Source organism: Amblyraja radiata, chromosome 24, assembly GCF_010909765.2.
Source record: "Amblyraja radiata isolate CabotCenter1 chromosome 24, sAmbRad1.1.pri, whole genome shotgun sequence".
Taxonomy (NCBI): Eukaryota; Metazoa; Chordata; class Chondrichthyes; order Rajiformes; family Rajidae; genus Amblyraja; species Amblyraja radiata.
Window position 1 is genome coordinate 27111234 of NC_045979.1, and position 15064 is coordinate 27126297.

The 15064-nt window shown below is 42.0% G+C and overlaps 1 protein-coding gene across 2 annotated transcripts in view; it reads left to right on the top strand.

Annotated features, from left to right (window-relative positions):
• The window catches only part of klhl12 (kelch like family member 12), a 32403-nt gene extending 25995 nt beyond the window's left edge, over positions 1–6408 (top strand). For both annotated transcript variants that reach the window (XM_033042733.1, XM_033042734.1), the window contains exons 10-13: positions 783–941; positions 2531–2629; positions 3604–3790; positions 6082–6408. In XM_033042733.1, the coding sequence (XP_032898624.1) occupies positions 783–941; positions 2531–2629; positions 3604–3790; positions 6082–6208 (572 nt within the window). In that variant the 3' untranslated portion in view covers positions 6209–6408. The remainder of the gene's footprint in view (positions 1–782; positions 942–2530; positions 2630–3603; positions 3791–6081) is intronic.
• Positions 6409–15064: the final 8656 nt, after the last annotated feature.

The window sequence follows — 15064 nt, forward strand, 5'->3', positions numbered from 1 at the left end:
AGAGACTTTGTGCATCTACCGTAACAGCTTATTAATGCACAGTTTGATAAAGAAAGTAATCAGATTTTGCCATCGGATTCTTTTCTTGTTCTTATGGACCAAAATTATTACCGTGAGTGTGCGCTGTTTTTCTGTAAACAAGATGGTGAACAGGTGGATATTTTTGATACGCTCTCTCCTGGCAAAACCCAGTTTCTGTTCCCCACTGAGGAACACACCGTCATCATGTACAAATTGTTTATTTTTGTTTTTTGATCATGTTTTCTTGAATCTTCTCATGTGGTAGCACTTTTGTCCAATCAACCTCTTTAAATACAGTGGGTGAGCTGCAATGTATAAAGTGTTCAGCAAACTCCTCAAAGCATTGGTTCAGTGGTTCTTTATTGTCTCATGTAGCGAAGATGAAAATGTTTTTTGCATACAGCTCAGTAAATTATTGCTGTACATAAGCATAATTCCAGATTAAATGCAAAGTGTATAGAAATAGCCCACTGAGACCATATACAAAAGTTGCCAGGTGTTGGCACCATTTTCAAAGTCCAAGCTGCAGCTGGCCATAAAGGCCGATTGTCCTTGCGGCGTTGCAGGGTTGACCTGGCCAAGCAAAGTTGCAGGCATCCTCCATCACTGCTCCACGCTGCCGCAGTGTTGTCCTGGTCCTCGCGCTTGGTCTCTTGGATCCAGTCGAGTCAGTAGCTGGTTTGACCCAACCACGGGCACACATATCAGATTTCCATCCTACATTGCTGACTGATGTCTATCTGTTGTGCTTCCGTTTTCAGATATGATCTACGTGGCAGGTGGCTTTGATGGGAGCAGGCGGCATACGAGTATGGAGAGGTACGACCCAAACATTGATCTGTGGAGCATGCAGGGGGACATGCAGACGGCAAGAGAAGGGGCTGGTCTTGTTGTGGCCAATGGAGTCATCTACTGTCTTGGTAGGTACCTATGTTTTTGTTGGGTGTGGAATGATCAGATTGTGATATTAAAGATAAATAATTATAAAGTGCTAATCAACCATGTGCTCTTCTAAAAACTGAACATTACCAAGCAATTCATTATTGATGTCCTCACCCTAGTGTGCTGTGCAGGGGTTGTAGATTATGGGAACCATTTCACTCATTAGTTTTAGATGGACCAGATTACTAAGGTTAACTAATGTTCCCCTGCTTCTTCTGAGTCCAACTCAGGCAGGGTAGATGTGCCTGGTGGTGTCTTTGTGCTGAAGATGTGGAAGGATGATCCATTGTATTTGAAGACTGGTGGACAAGTGGAGCCATTCACAGTTCTAGAAGAGAGGGAAGGGAGTGGGAGCAGAAGTTTAGAAAAGGGCATGGTTGATAGTCTGGCTAAGGACGGTAGGGTGGCACAGCCGTAGAGTTGCTGCCTATAGCATCAGGAACCAATTCGATCCTGATTACAGGTATTGTCTGTATGGAGTTCGTACATTCTCCCCGTGATCGCATGGGTTTTCTCCGACACTTCAAAGACGTAGAAGTTTGTCGGTTAATTTGGCTGTGGTAAAAATTGTAAATTGACCCTAGTCTGCAGGATAGTGCTAGTGTACAGGGATCGCTGGTCGGCACAGACTCGGTGGGCTGAAGGGCCTGTCTCCACGTTGTATCTCTGAACTAAACAGTAGTGGAGCAAGATATTCAATTGCAAAAGGAAAACAGCATTGCAGATATGATCAGGTGAGGCAGACAGAGAAATTAGGAAAAATGGACTAGTGACCATTTTGGACTAGACCAAAAGGACTTGCGGTGCCCGGAAGTGTTGTTAAGGTAAATGTAATAGTCAAATATTGCACGTCTATATTTCAGATATGAAGATAGGGAGAGATGGAGATGGTCCATGGCCATTGGAAATGGGGGAAGGGTGGAAACTGGCAGCAAAGTTGCAGCCTGTGGTTATTCAGAGGGACAGACTTGAAGGAATGATGAAAGCACAGCAAATGTGAAATTGGAAAGATGGATATGGGGTAAAAGGAAAGTGAAAGAGAGGGAGAGTTTTGGAGGCTTGGTAAGTAATGGTCGTTAAACCAATTCAGCTCCTGCCAGCTCACCTACTGACAATGCTGAGCCATTAGTGGGAGTTCCACTTGTGTGTTTCTTGATACAGTATATGGGTGTTCAGGCCATCTTAGGTCATCCTCCGGGAGATTCTGTTATGTCCGGTCATTACTTATATTATCCCAATTTATAGCCTCCACCAATGGATGTGGTTTTCTATTCCTGGAGTAGTCAACTTGAACTGAAACTTCACAGGAAGCCCTGAAAAGATTTGTCACATAGGAATTTCATTCATGTAACTACCTGATACATTGTTCTGCTGTTTTTTACCTCATAATTGGAAGTGCACACCTGTAAAATCATTGGGTTAAAATTTTCCGTAAATGCTAAAATTACGCTGCTTTTCTTCTATCCTGTCAACCACATTTCTTCTGAATGATCATGGACTTTCTTGGTGTTGTGGTCAATATATCAAGGCTGAGGTTAGTTGCTGCAATGTCTTGGTGTTGTTCCAGGAGGCTATGATGGGATTAACATCTTGAACTCCGTGGAGAGGTATGACCCGCACACCGGACACTGGACACATGTCACACCGATGGCAACCAAACGTTCAGGTTAGTCTGAATGCGAGTCCATTGATTTAGTTGAAGTCTGACCTGAAATGTCATGTGTACATTTCCCTCCACAGACTTAGTGTTGTCTTGGGTAAAAAATATGTTCTCTCTCTCTCTCTCTCTCTCTCTGGTCTCTTCACACAAATTTTACATCTTGTTATGATCCTCTGTGTGTAGTTAAATATTTAGCGATTGCAATAATATGGGCTTAGAATGTGGCCACCCCAGCAACAATGTATTAAAGTGGGAAGGCGAAAGACTGCAGATGCTGGAGCAAAACAACAAACTGCTGGAGGAACTGGGTGGGTCAGGCAGCAACTGTGGAGGGAAATGTACAAATGGCATTTTGGGTCTGGAACCTTCAGACTGTTGTAATCGAGGAGATCGCCGTTATCTCCCCACTGTCCCATCAGTCTGATAGAAGGTTTCTGATTTGAAAGATCATCAGTCCATTTCCCTCCACAGACGTTACTTGATCTGCTCAGTTCCTCCAACGGTTTGCATTTTGTACAATCCATTAAGCATTTGTTGTGCTGTGGGGCAGTGAGTATAGAGGATCTTCATTAGTGCCCAAGAGGACACAAGCGACTGAATCAGCAATATATGAAACCTGGTCTTTCCCTGAGTAAAGAAACTAGGTAATCTGTCAGATAGAGTGGATTAAAAGGGAATGTATGATCCAATACTGAATGATCCCGCAATATTTCGGAATGCAGATCAAGGAGCAAGTGTTTGCTGATTAACCCGTAGGGAGGACCACTGATAAACTTTGCTGCACTTCTCTCCAAGAGATTAAATATGTTTCTTTTCATCTGTGGACATGTCCTCCAAGCCAACGTTCATGTCTAGCTCTCCTTAGTTTTGGAATCCTGACCTGCATTCTTAGAATCACGCGTAAAGATTTTTATTGTTAAATAGAACCATAATGGACCATGTTTGAATTTGTCCTGCCTCTTCTTTTCGCTTGTGCTTAGGAGCAGGAGTGGCTCTGCTGAACGACCGTATCTACGTGGTTGGTGGCTTTGATGGAACAGCCCATCTTGCATCAGTGGAAGCGTATAACATTCGCACAGACTCGTGGGTGATAATAACAAACATGACAACACCTCGGTGCTACGTGGGAGCAGCAGTACTCCGTGGGAGGTTATATGCCATTGCAGGGTATGTCAGAGTCCAAGCAATATGTGCAAGTTTTTACATTGTCTGCTTTTTTTAAACATTGTACAAAATCATGAGTGGAATAGATCTGGTAGACACAGAGTCTCTAGCCCACTAGAGGATTGGAGAACCATAGGAAGTAGGGTTAAGGTGAGGAGGGAAAGATCCAGAGGGGTATTTTTATCACGCAAAGGGCGGTGGGTGTATTAGATGCCGGAGGAAGTAGTTGAGGCAAGTAGTGCTTGTGTAGATGGGACATGTTGAGCGGTGTAGGCAAGTTGAGCTGAAGTGCCTGCTTCCTTGCTGTATGACCTCCCGGCTCATGGCCAATGTCCTGCGACAGTAATTAAAGAAATAAATTGATTTGCACTTAATTGCTTAGAATGAGCATCTGCGTATCAATGTAATGGCTGCAGGGTGGTGCAGCAGTTGGTGCTGCTACTGTCCACTCCAGGGTTGACATCTACAACAAACCCTCTAACTTTGACGGTTAAAGTGACTACACCTTCTCTCACCCTGCCTCTTGCAGGCACACTATCCCGTACTCCTAACTTCTCCGTCTCTACCGCATCTGCTCCCAAAATGAAGCTTTCCATTCCAGGACATCTGAGATTACCTCTTTCTTCAGGAAATGTGGTTTTGCCTTCTGCTGTTGATGAGTGGAGCTCTCACCCACGAATCCTCGGCTCCCCCGCTGTTCTGCTCTCCCCATCCCCTGAAAAGTTGTTTCAATGCTGCAGCAGGCCAAGCTGGCAGAATCGCAGCCTGACATTTACACCCAGCAGCAGTTCTTGGCTTTTCACAAAAATGCTTTTCCCAAGGGGGGCTATCAAAACAAGGTGGCTGCTTTTAGGTGTTTTAAAGATGATTTAAGAGGAAAGGTTTTAAAAAAAAAAATACAGGATTGGTTGCTACATGCAACTAGCTGCCAAAGGAGTTGGTGGACTCCGCTACAATCACTATGTTTAAAAGACATTTAGACAGATTATTAAATAGGCAAGATATAAAAAGACACAAATCTAATGTGGGTAAATTAGATTGTTGTAGATGGGCTAAAGGTTGGACATAAACATAGTGGGCTGAAGGACCAATTTATAAGCTATATCCCTCTAATGATTAAATGTTTAATGATTAATACTCTGGGTGGGCGGCACGACCGACGTCGCAGCGGCCTCTGCAGTCTGTCTGTCTTTTTTTTATTTTTTTGTCCCGTTGAGGGTATAGTTTGTGGTGGGTTTTTAAATGTGTATGTGTGGGGGGGAAACTTTTAAATCTCTTCCCTGCACGGGGACCCGACCTTTTCCGTCGGGTCTCTGTTGTCGTTGGGGCCTAGCACCGTGGAGCGGCCTCCAGCCGGAACGACCCGGGGGCTCAAGTCACGGAGCCGGCGGAGCTGCGGACCTACCATCGTGGAGCTGGCCGGTTCGGAGCATGGCGAGCTGTGGTGGCGCGCGGCTACGACCCGACTCCGGTGGATGGTGACACCGGGAGCTCGCGGGTCCCCGGTGGGAGACTGCAGTCACTGCTTTGCGGGGCACCGGCAACGGCGACTTCTCCCGCTCGAATTGCGGGGTTGAAAGTGACCTGGAGCGGGGCCTTACATCGCCCGGCGCGGCTTTAAATGGCCGTGGGACTTGCTAGCGCCTGCCGGGGGCTTTGACTTTGACTTTGACATCAGGAGAAGAATGGAGAGCAGGGGAGAGACAAGACTTTGCCTTCCATCACAGTGAGGAGGAGATTCACTGTGATGGATGTTTGTGTAAATTGTGTTGGTGCGTGTCCTGGTTATTTTCTTCTATGACTGCAGAAACCAAATTTCGTTTGAACCTCATGTGAGGTTCAAATGACAAATAAATGGTATTGTGTATGTTTGCCATGGTTTGGCTAAGCTACCCATGCAATGTTCACCATTATCACGTGGAAAGAAACAACATTTAAGGACGATAAGACACAAAATGCTGCAGTAGCTCAGCAGGACAGGCAGCATCTCTAGATAGAAGGAAAGGGTGACGTTTTGGGTCAAGACCCTTCATGTTTGTACAAGCAGTAAACAAGTCTGAAGTGTCTCGGCCCACTCCTTCTCTCCAGAGATGCTGCCTGTCCCGCTGAGTTACTCCAGCATTTTGTCTATCTTCGGAGTAAACCAGCATCTGCAGTTCCTTCCAACACAAGGCAGTATGTCTGTAGGGTTTGAGTAGCTTTATAGCAGGTTCCAGCTGGAGAATTACTTTCAAGTAAAGAAAATACTAATTAAAAGAGGATCTGCCAATCATCTTTTTTTTTTTTTTTAACAGGTATGACGGGAATTCTTTGCTGAGCAGCATCGAGTATTATGACCCTGTCATTGACAGCTGGGATATAGTAACTTCAATGGGAACTCAACGCTGTGATGCTGGTGTGTGCGTGCTGCGGGAGAAGTGATGGACTAACCAAGAACAAGAGGAGCAGCCACGCAGGAGACTAGTCTCGGCAATGATTTATCTTTGCCCTCAGTTGTGCCGTTTGATTCAAAGTGCAATATTTGGACTTAAATGTAAATCTTTCCATAAATAAGCAGTAGTTTGCACAGAAAAGTAGTTCTGCAGCCCAGAATCTATATTAAATGAGAGTTGGAAAACTGATGGTAGATTGATGTGAGAATTTGTTTTAATCTTTGATCAGTCACCACTAAGAGAGGGTAAAGAATATTGAGGGCAAGAAGGACCTGTGTTTACTGCTTGTACAAACATGAAGGGTGATAGTCCAATGTCCACATGTCCTGTCACTGATTAACCTTTTCAATTGTAATTAGCTCATACTGGTATCAGAACAATGAACACAAGATGGGTTCATATCCTCTTACCAAGAGATCATTGTTTTATTAAGACAGCATTTTATTTATATCAAGTATCTTTTCACAGTCTTATGCACCAATTAAGCAAATTATATACCCTCTCCTAAGACTGTCCTTTAATTCTTTAGCTTATACGGAAAGAAAACTAGATTTGAGGACATTTAACAGTGTTTGTAAAGACATTGAAAATTTTAGAAAATGTAGATTTTGAGTTGATAACTGTGAAGCACCCTTGATGCGTCTGGGACACCAGCCTATTTCCTCATCATCCCATCACATGAGAGAGTTTCACCTTTCGAATCCCTCCAGCTTTCTCCTTTGCTGCGTTATGCCATTTTCTTCAAAATTGTATGTGTGCCCAAGAATGTTGTGGGGCACCTGCTGCTCGTTCCACTCACCCATTGTCCAATAGCTTAGATGAAATATGTTGCAATGCATAACGAACTGTCTATAATAGTCCATGCATTCACACCAGTTAGATTATAAAGTGCACTGTAAAAATATCTGCGCAGCAACTTTAAAGAAACAATGTAAATACCAAACGGGCCTATTCTAGAACTAATTCCCATCTTTCCACACCTATCCCACCTTTTTTCACATTCCCACCTCATGTTTATCTAGCTTACATAAATGAATCTGTGCTATTTACTCCAACTATTCCTTAAGGGAGCATATTGTATATGTGTTCACAAGATTGAAAGAGTCCCCACTGACACGGCGGATGTGCGGGAGTGGGCGCCGTCTGTGTATGGCAGCCTGCCCGCAGTCCGTCTCTACCTTTCTTTATTTTATTTTAAGTCATGTTAAAAAATGTTAGTGGAGGTCTTCTATGTGGGAGGTGGGGGTGGGGGTGGGGAACTTTATTTCTTAGTCCCCTACCTGGTCGGAGAGGCAGCATCCCTCCGTGCTGTTTCTTCGCCCCGTCCTCGCGGCCTACCATCGAAAATGGAGCGGCGTTTTCCTGTCGGAACCGGCTGGGACTACAGCGGCGGTGGCGCAGCGCTGGGATACCAACACGGAGCGAGCGATGCCTACCGGGTCGCCGTGCGGTAGGCTCCGGAGCGCTTTGGCCGCCGACTCCCAACATCGCGGAGCTGTGGCTGCGGGCGTCCTGCCGCGGGCGGCGCTGGATTTGGAGCACCGCAGAGCCAGGGATCGAGTTCGCCGGGGCCGGAGCTCCAACCGGCGCGGCCTGAGGACTACGAGTGCCGCGGTCTCCGGGGAGGGGACAGCCGCTCCAGACTTTTCCAAGCCGCTGAGGAATGTTTCACCCGACGCCAATGTTCCATCTTTACGGCAAGAGGGCCCTGAAAATCATCGGACTGGCTGCACGGCCACAGATGGGCCCTGACCTCGGGTGTTTCACAGAGGAAGAGGACTTAACTTTCTGGTGCCTTTCCCCACAGTGGAAATGTTTTGATTCTGCTGTGGGGGGACGTTTGTGTTGAACTCTATAATATGTTGTGTCCATTTTTTTATTCATTTAAAAAAAAAAACTTTTTCTATGGTTTGCAATGCAAGTTGACTTAAAATGTGCTATATAAATAAAGTTTACTTACTATTGTGGAGGCCAATCAATGCACTGGGACTCAGACATAACTACTGTGGCTCAGGGTAGGTCAGGATAAGTCTGTGATTTTGTGACTTCTTATAAAATGTGTCATGCATGGGACAATATGGGTGTGTACAGAAATGCACTCCATTTGCCTGAGTGCATCTAACAAGTGTTCTTCACCCTATCCATCACTGACAATGTATCTGTGGTATTTACCAGCTGCCGAATGTGCTACAGCAACTCGCCCAAGACTTCAACAGCATCTCAGGAATTATTTTCATTAAAAGGACAATACAAGAATGGCAACACTTCTAATTTCCCTCCAAACCAGACCATCTTGGTTCAGAAAATTTCCATTCCTTCATTTAGTCAAAATCATGGATCATCTTTTCACCTGAACAGCAATGTGCAACAGTGGCTTAAGATCACTTGCTTACTGGCACCTGCAAGTGTAATTATACCAATGAATAAATATCATCAACTTAATGCCTGAATTGGGTAAACTGATTGAAAAACACCTGCAAAAGTTCAAATTTAAACAATATAAGCATAATCACAATATAGCTGCATTTTATTAAAGCTAACAGTTTTCAGTCTAACAATGGTTATGCACAATATAAAATTTAATTTCAGTACATTCTGAATCAGATCTCTACAAATGGTTTGAAGGTTCATTGTAATTGTGTTAAAAATGCTAAAGTAACGGTTGTGCTGAAATGTGTGCAGAATGGCTAGTAATACTGCACTGTAGAACTACTATTTCAACTAATTCTGTCCCATTTGTATCCTACAAAAAAAGTAGAATGCTTCTGAATTGTGACAAGAACATTGTAAAAACTAAAAAAGTGTGATAGGAAGCCAAGCTGAAACCAAATTGGTTTCTTAAACTTATCTCAATTCAGTATTTGGAGTTTGTCATTACATGGAGAGTCTGTGGTATAGTAAATGTATACCAAGATTCAGCCACATCTGACATTAAGATGCAATTAAACAGTTTGTGAAAAAAATCATTTGAAAGGTTGGCCTATGCTGTCCTTTCAAATCCCCATCTAAAATTTTTAGCCAACATACCAGAGCATACTGCATTTTAAAGTAATTAGCACCAGGGGAGCACCAGTGTGAAAAATTATAAACTATATTCAGCAGACACAGAATGTCAATTAGGATATGCAGAACTATGAGATGCAAGGTGAAATATTAGTTAACGCAGACCATATAAAAATAATTGGAGAGTCTTAAGACCCTGTCCCACTTTCACGACCTAATTCACAACCTCTGCCGAGTTTGCCCTTGACTCGTACTTGCAGTGAGGTCGTAGGTACTCGTGGCATCAAGTAGGTCAGGATCCACGAGTAACAAAGGTCGTGAATTAGGTCGTAAAAGTGGGACAGGGGCTTTGGCATTCAACAATTCAGATGGTGTTTCTTAAACTTATCTCAATACCAGATGGTATTCTAAATCTGCATTTTTAAATTTGGAAACAGATTGGAAGCCCATTGACGATACCAGATTTGGACAACTGGTTCAAACATGAATGTGCTAAGTGAATGTTCCTCAGCTCCAGGAGAATAGAAACTAAAAGTTATTTGTTTTTCTACCATCAGTAATTACATTTTAGCAGCTGTTTTGATTTTTACTCCACCTCTTGCGTACATCAAACAATTATTACTCCATAAAATTAAGATGAATGAGTTTTGAATTGGGCAAATTCCTCAATCTTCATTCTCTTGCTACCATTGTATGTAGGATCACAAGAGGATTGATAAATAACTGGCAATCACCAAGTTACTTAGAGGAACTGTCTGATATACTGCAGGGGGGGAAACTACGTGGGATGTGGAATGTTCTCCGGCTCTGCAAAATGTATTTGGAATGTGTTTCTTATGCACTGTTTTCACCAATCTTGAGCTTTCTTCCATCTTCAAAGAATGTGTGGCCAAAAGTCATAAGAGGTTCTCCTAAAAGGAAATAAAGGAAACGATTAATGACATTGGCCGTTCAAGATTCTCATCAAGTTAAATAGTTTAGATTTGAACAGTCCCGTCTTTTTCTGGGCACCCAAGGGTTAAAATTGAAGCAGTTTGATTTATGCAAGAATTGTTGAACATTCTCAAAATACCAAAAGGAATTTACAACATGGAATTCATGGGTTAGTCTAAAATTAAAGCATTCCTTTCAGAAAATATGAGAAAGTGTAAAACAACCACCTCAGGTCTCCTTTGTTTCTTTCCTCCTACCTTAAACTTATTTCAAGAATCTCCCTACCTTGGGGAAAAAAAATATTGGCCATCTGCCCTCAATTCTCTGCTCTATCAAACCTTAATAACATCAGTCTCCTACACTGCAGTGGAATTAACCCATCTTATCCACTCACTCCTTTCCAGACGATATCTTGGCAAATCTCTTATATATTTTCTCTGTTGCTACCGCATCTTTCTTTCAGTGTGTCTAGAAACTACACAAAACTCTAAATACAGTCTAACCATTGTTTTGCATAACTGCTAATGGGGCAATAAATTTGTCATGGCCCCATTTCACTGACGTTAATGGAGCTCATCTTCAAACTCCGATATTAATCTAAAACATGCTTGTATAAATTACAAAATTATATTTGCTGTTATCTTCTCATTGTCTGTGCTAATACAAACCGTATTCCACTGGTTTTCTTTATTCTCATAGCCTGTATCAATATTAAACTAATCCCTCTGCTCTCTTCACACTGCTCTTTAACAATCCACATTTAACACACTATCTCACTATTTTCTCTTAGGCCTGCATCATTCCATTAATCCCAATAGTCTGCTATTTCAACAGATCTGTATCAGATTACTGACATCACTCAACTATGGGAATCTAAGTTAATCCTGTTGATGCAGGTCTTCAGAAAGAAAAAAAATCTAACTGTTCCACTATTGCTACATAAAGTGCCAAAAATCTAAAACTAATCTTTGCTCTATCTACAGCTGTCACTCCAACTAGTCATGAATAACTGATCTTTTGTGCTCTAGTATCAACCCTTAAATTCCTATCTCTTGCTCTGATCCACTCTGCAGTTGCTGATTGCCTCCGGATATCTAATCCAAACACCACACTTTTTTTGGCTAAACAGGCATTGATAACCTATACTGCTGTTATGGAATCGTCATTCTGGTGACCCCACACACTTTCCAGGAATAGCTGATGGAAAGCCATTTGAAATGTCTAATGTTTTCTTCTCCGTCCTGTTAGGCAATTAAAGCCATCTTTGATAATGTAATGTTGCATAGACAGGGACCACATCAGATCGATAACTGTTACACCCTGCCATACCAATCAAAACAAGAATAGAACAGGTGTTTAAGAAGGAACTGCAGATGCTGGAAAATCGAAGGTACACAAAAAAAGCTGGAGAAACTCAGCGGGTGCAGCAGCATCTATGAAGCGAAGGAAATAGGCAACTTTTCGGGCCAAAACCCTTCTTCAGACTGAATAGAACAGGATGTGTATAAAGGAACTGCAAACGCTGGTTTAAACCAAAGATAGTCTGAAGAAGGGTCTCGACCCAAAACGTCACCCATTCCTTCTCTCCAGAGATGCTGCCTGTCCTGCTGAGTTATTCCAGCCTTTTGTGTCGAAAGAATAGAACAGGACCCTAATCGAAAGGAAGTTAGCCATTTTTTTGTTTTTTAGGAACTCCACATCTATGGAGTGAAATGGACAGACGACCTCTTGTTCAGATCGATGAAGTGGGCGGGAGGGCCTTTTTCCTGCAGAGTGATTTCAGAATTATTTGTTTGTAATTGAGCAACAGTGGCCATTTGGTTTAGGCTGAATAAGAGGTTTGTAATGCAGTAGCCTGTTTATGCACAGCAAGATCTTACAAACAAGGTATGGAAAAGATAATGTAAAAAGGTAATATTTTAATTACATCAGCCAAGGGATAAACCACAGGCAGAATACTAGGAGAATGCTCCTGTTTTCACTTGAACCATCCTCCGGGATCATTAATGCTATTAAATAGTCTGGGTTTAATGGCCCTAATTAAAAGTGAGAGCAAGGAGTCAATCCACATTCTGTGCTCGTTTCTTGAATAGATTCTAAACGGTTAAACAAAAATCCCTCAATAGTAATCATTACTGTAATATTGGGAATGGTGCTTACCCATCCTCCTGACTGTCGAATCCAGGTCAGCAGGTTCGCATTGATATAATTCACCATTGCATCCTTGACTCTGGGAAGTAGTTCAGGCACTTCCTTAGAAATGTACATTCCCAGAATGACAGTAGTTCTCAGCACATTCATCTCAGGACCCAACTGTTCTGTATGTGTGCACAGCACACGGCTGTTGCTCAGTTCAGTCACCATTCTCGAAAACCCTTCGGAAGCCTTGAAAAGTACATTACATTTTCTTTAAAGAGTTACCAAACAAAAATCACGTGCCTGTTAATATCATACTGTTTAAGAGAGTATGTGTAAAGTAACTTTGCCTTTCAGCAGCTATTCTATTTCTTTAGTTTTACTTGGTGCTCTATGACACATGCCTTTTAATATTGTTTATTTATTTTCCTGTTGTATTTGATGCCTTCCCAATAATGTAAAATTGTAGCAATTAAGGGCTTCATAAGGTCATAAGTGACAGGAGCAGAATTATTTATGTTTAAGAAAGAACTGCATATGCTGGAAATATCGAAAAGGTAGACAAAAATGCAGGAGAAAGGCATGTGTCATAGAACACCAAGTAAAACTAAAGATGGGCAGAATTAGGCCATTCTGTCATTCAAGTCTATTCTGCCATTCAACTATGGTTGATCCATCTCTCCCTCCTAACCCCATTCTTGTGCTGTCTCCCCATAACCCCAGACACCCTTACTAATCAAGAATCTATCCATCTCTGCCTTTAAAATATCCATTGACTTGGCCTCCACAGCCTTCTGTGGCAAAGAATTCCAGATTCACTACCCTATGACTTAAAAAAATTGCTCCCCCTCTCCTTCCTAAAGGAACGTCCTTTAACTCTGAAGCTATGACCTCTAGTCCTAGACGCTCCCACTAGTGGTAACATCCTCTCCACATCCACTATCCAAGCCTTTCACTATTCAGTACATTTCAATGAGGTCCCCCCTCATTTTTCTAAATTCCAGCGAGTACAGGCCCAATGCCGTCAAACGCTCATATGTTAACACACTCAGCCCTAGGATCATTCTTGTAAACCTCCTCTGGACCCTCTCCAGAGCCAGTACATTCTTCCTCAGATATGGTGCCCAAGATTGCTCACAATAACTAAGAAAGGCCTGACCAAGGCTTTATAGAGCCTCAGCATTACATCACTGTTTTTGTATTGTAGTGATGTGATGTAATGCACCACAGGCCTGTGTTACATTATAATGTTCCTCCTGACAGAGAAGGAGCAGAACAGAAGAGAGAAAAAACAAGTGATGAAAACCTAAAAGAGTGATGGAAATGGGATCCGAATTATAGAACTGCAGCACTTGGTGTCCTCCTTAATTGCCTGTTTTATACATTTTTAAACTTGGAATATTTATGTCATACTAAATCAAAAAAAATTGGCAGTATCATAGTAAATTGCAGTGTTTCTCCTTTTACAAATGCAGCCTGAACTGGTGAGTTTTCCCAGCATTTTGTTTTAATTTTGGACTTCCAGCATCTGCGGTTTTTGGATTTTCATATTTTCTTTCTTCCATCACCAGAACAGATCAGTCCATTAATTGCATGCAATAAAGTCCATAAACCATATCAACACTGGTCAAGTGATGTACTCATCCAGGCAAGTGGACAACATTACCTCACACTCCCGCCTTATGTCTTGTATATGATCGAAAAGCTTTGGGAGTGTCAGAATAAATTACTTGCCACAAGATATACAGCCTGCACTCTGGTTTGGCAGCAGCTCTGTCAGCTCTTATAGATATATATGTGGCCACACCAATTTAGTTTTTGGCCCTGCCTTCAAACATAAAGGAGATGGTGAGAATTTCCTGTCAGAGATTATCATTGCCTGTTGTGACATGAATGTTGCTTCCCATTCATCAACATATGCCTGTAAGTTGTCTGTGTCTTGATCCATGCTGGATGCATTAGATCATTTGCTGAGAATTGACTACATCGTACAAAGAACATCTTCATTTCTGACCTTGTAATGGAAATGGATCTGATGAAGCTGTTAAAAGCGGCTATGCCCAGGAGAGTCGGAATAAATGTCTTTAATGATATTGTAGATTCACTAGACTGGTTCCAGGGATAGAGGCTTTATAGAGTAATAGGGACCCAAGCAGAGCTGGAGGTTTCAACCCAAAACATAAACTTTTCCTACAGACACGTTTACATGTCTTGTACAAGTAAGAATTTCACTGTTCTGTTTTGGGATATATGACAATAAAATACTCTTGACTCTAGAGTGTTTCTAACAATTCTTTATTTCATGTAATTTCTGTAATTTGGAAGAATGGAGCTCATTCCTTGGGTTTTTCAAGCTAGATTAGGAAGAATGTCTGATAATTCAAATATCACTTGTAAAATTTATTAACTGCAAAGCATAAAGGAAAATCAACGATGCTTTATATCATATTCTTAGGTTATACCATTAACATTAAAAGACTGTGTTCACGTTAAATTTCTCCAATTAGAATAGTTAACTGCACAAGTAATTACAGAACTTGACAAAATCAGTTGGATTTTTGAGCTGGTTTGTATTATTTATTCATGGCGAAAGGATAAGTATCACTGTTAATGATGGTGAATGATCATTGAATAATCACACCAATTGGCACCCATTAGGATGTGACCAAATTGGGATACTGGCTGCTCATTTTGGATTATGTAAAACATATGACATTTTCTGCATGTGCTAAAGTTCTCTCTGTAGCTCGCTTAAACTTCTACATACCGGGTT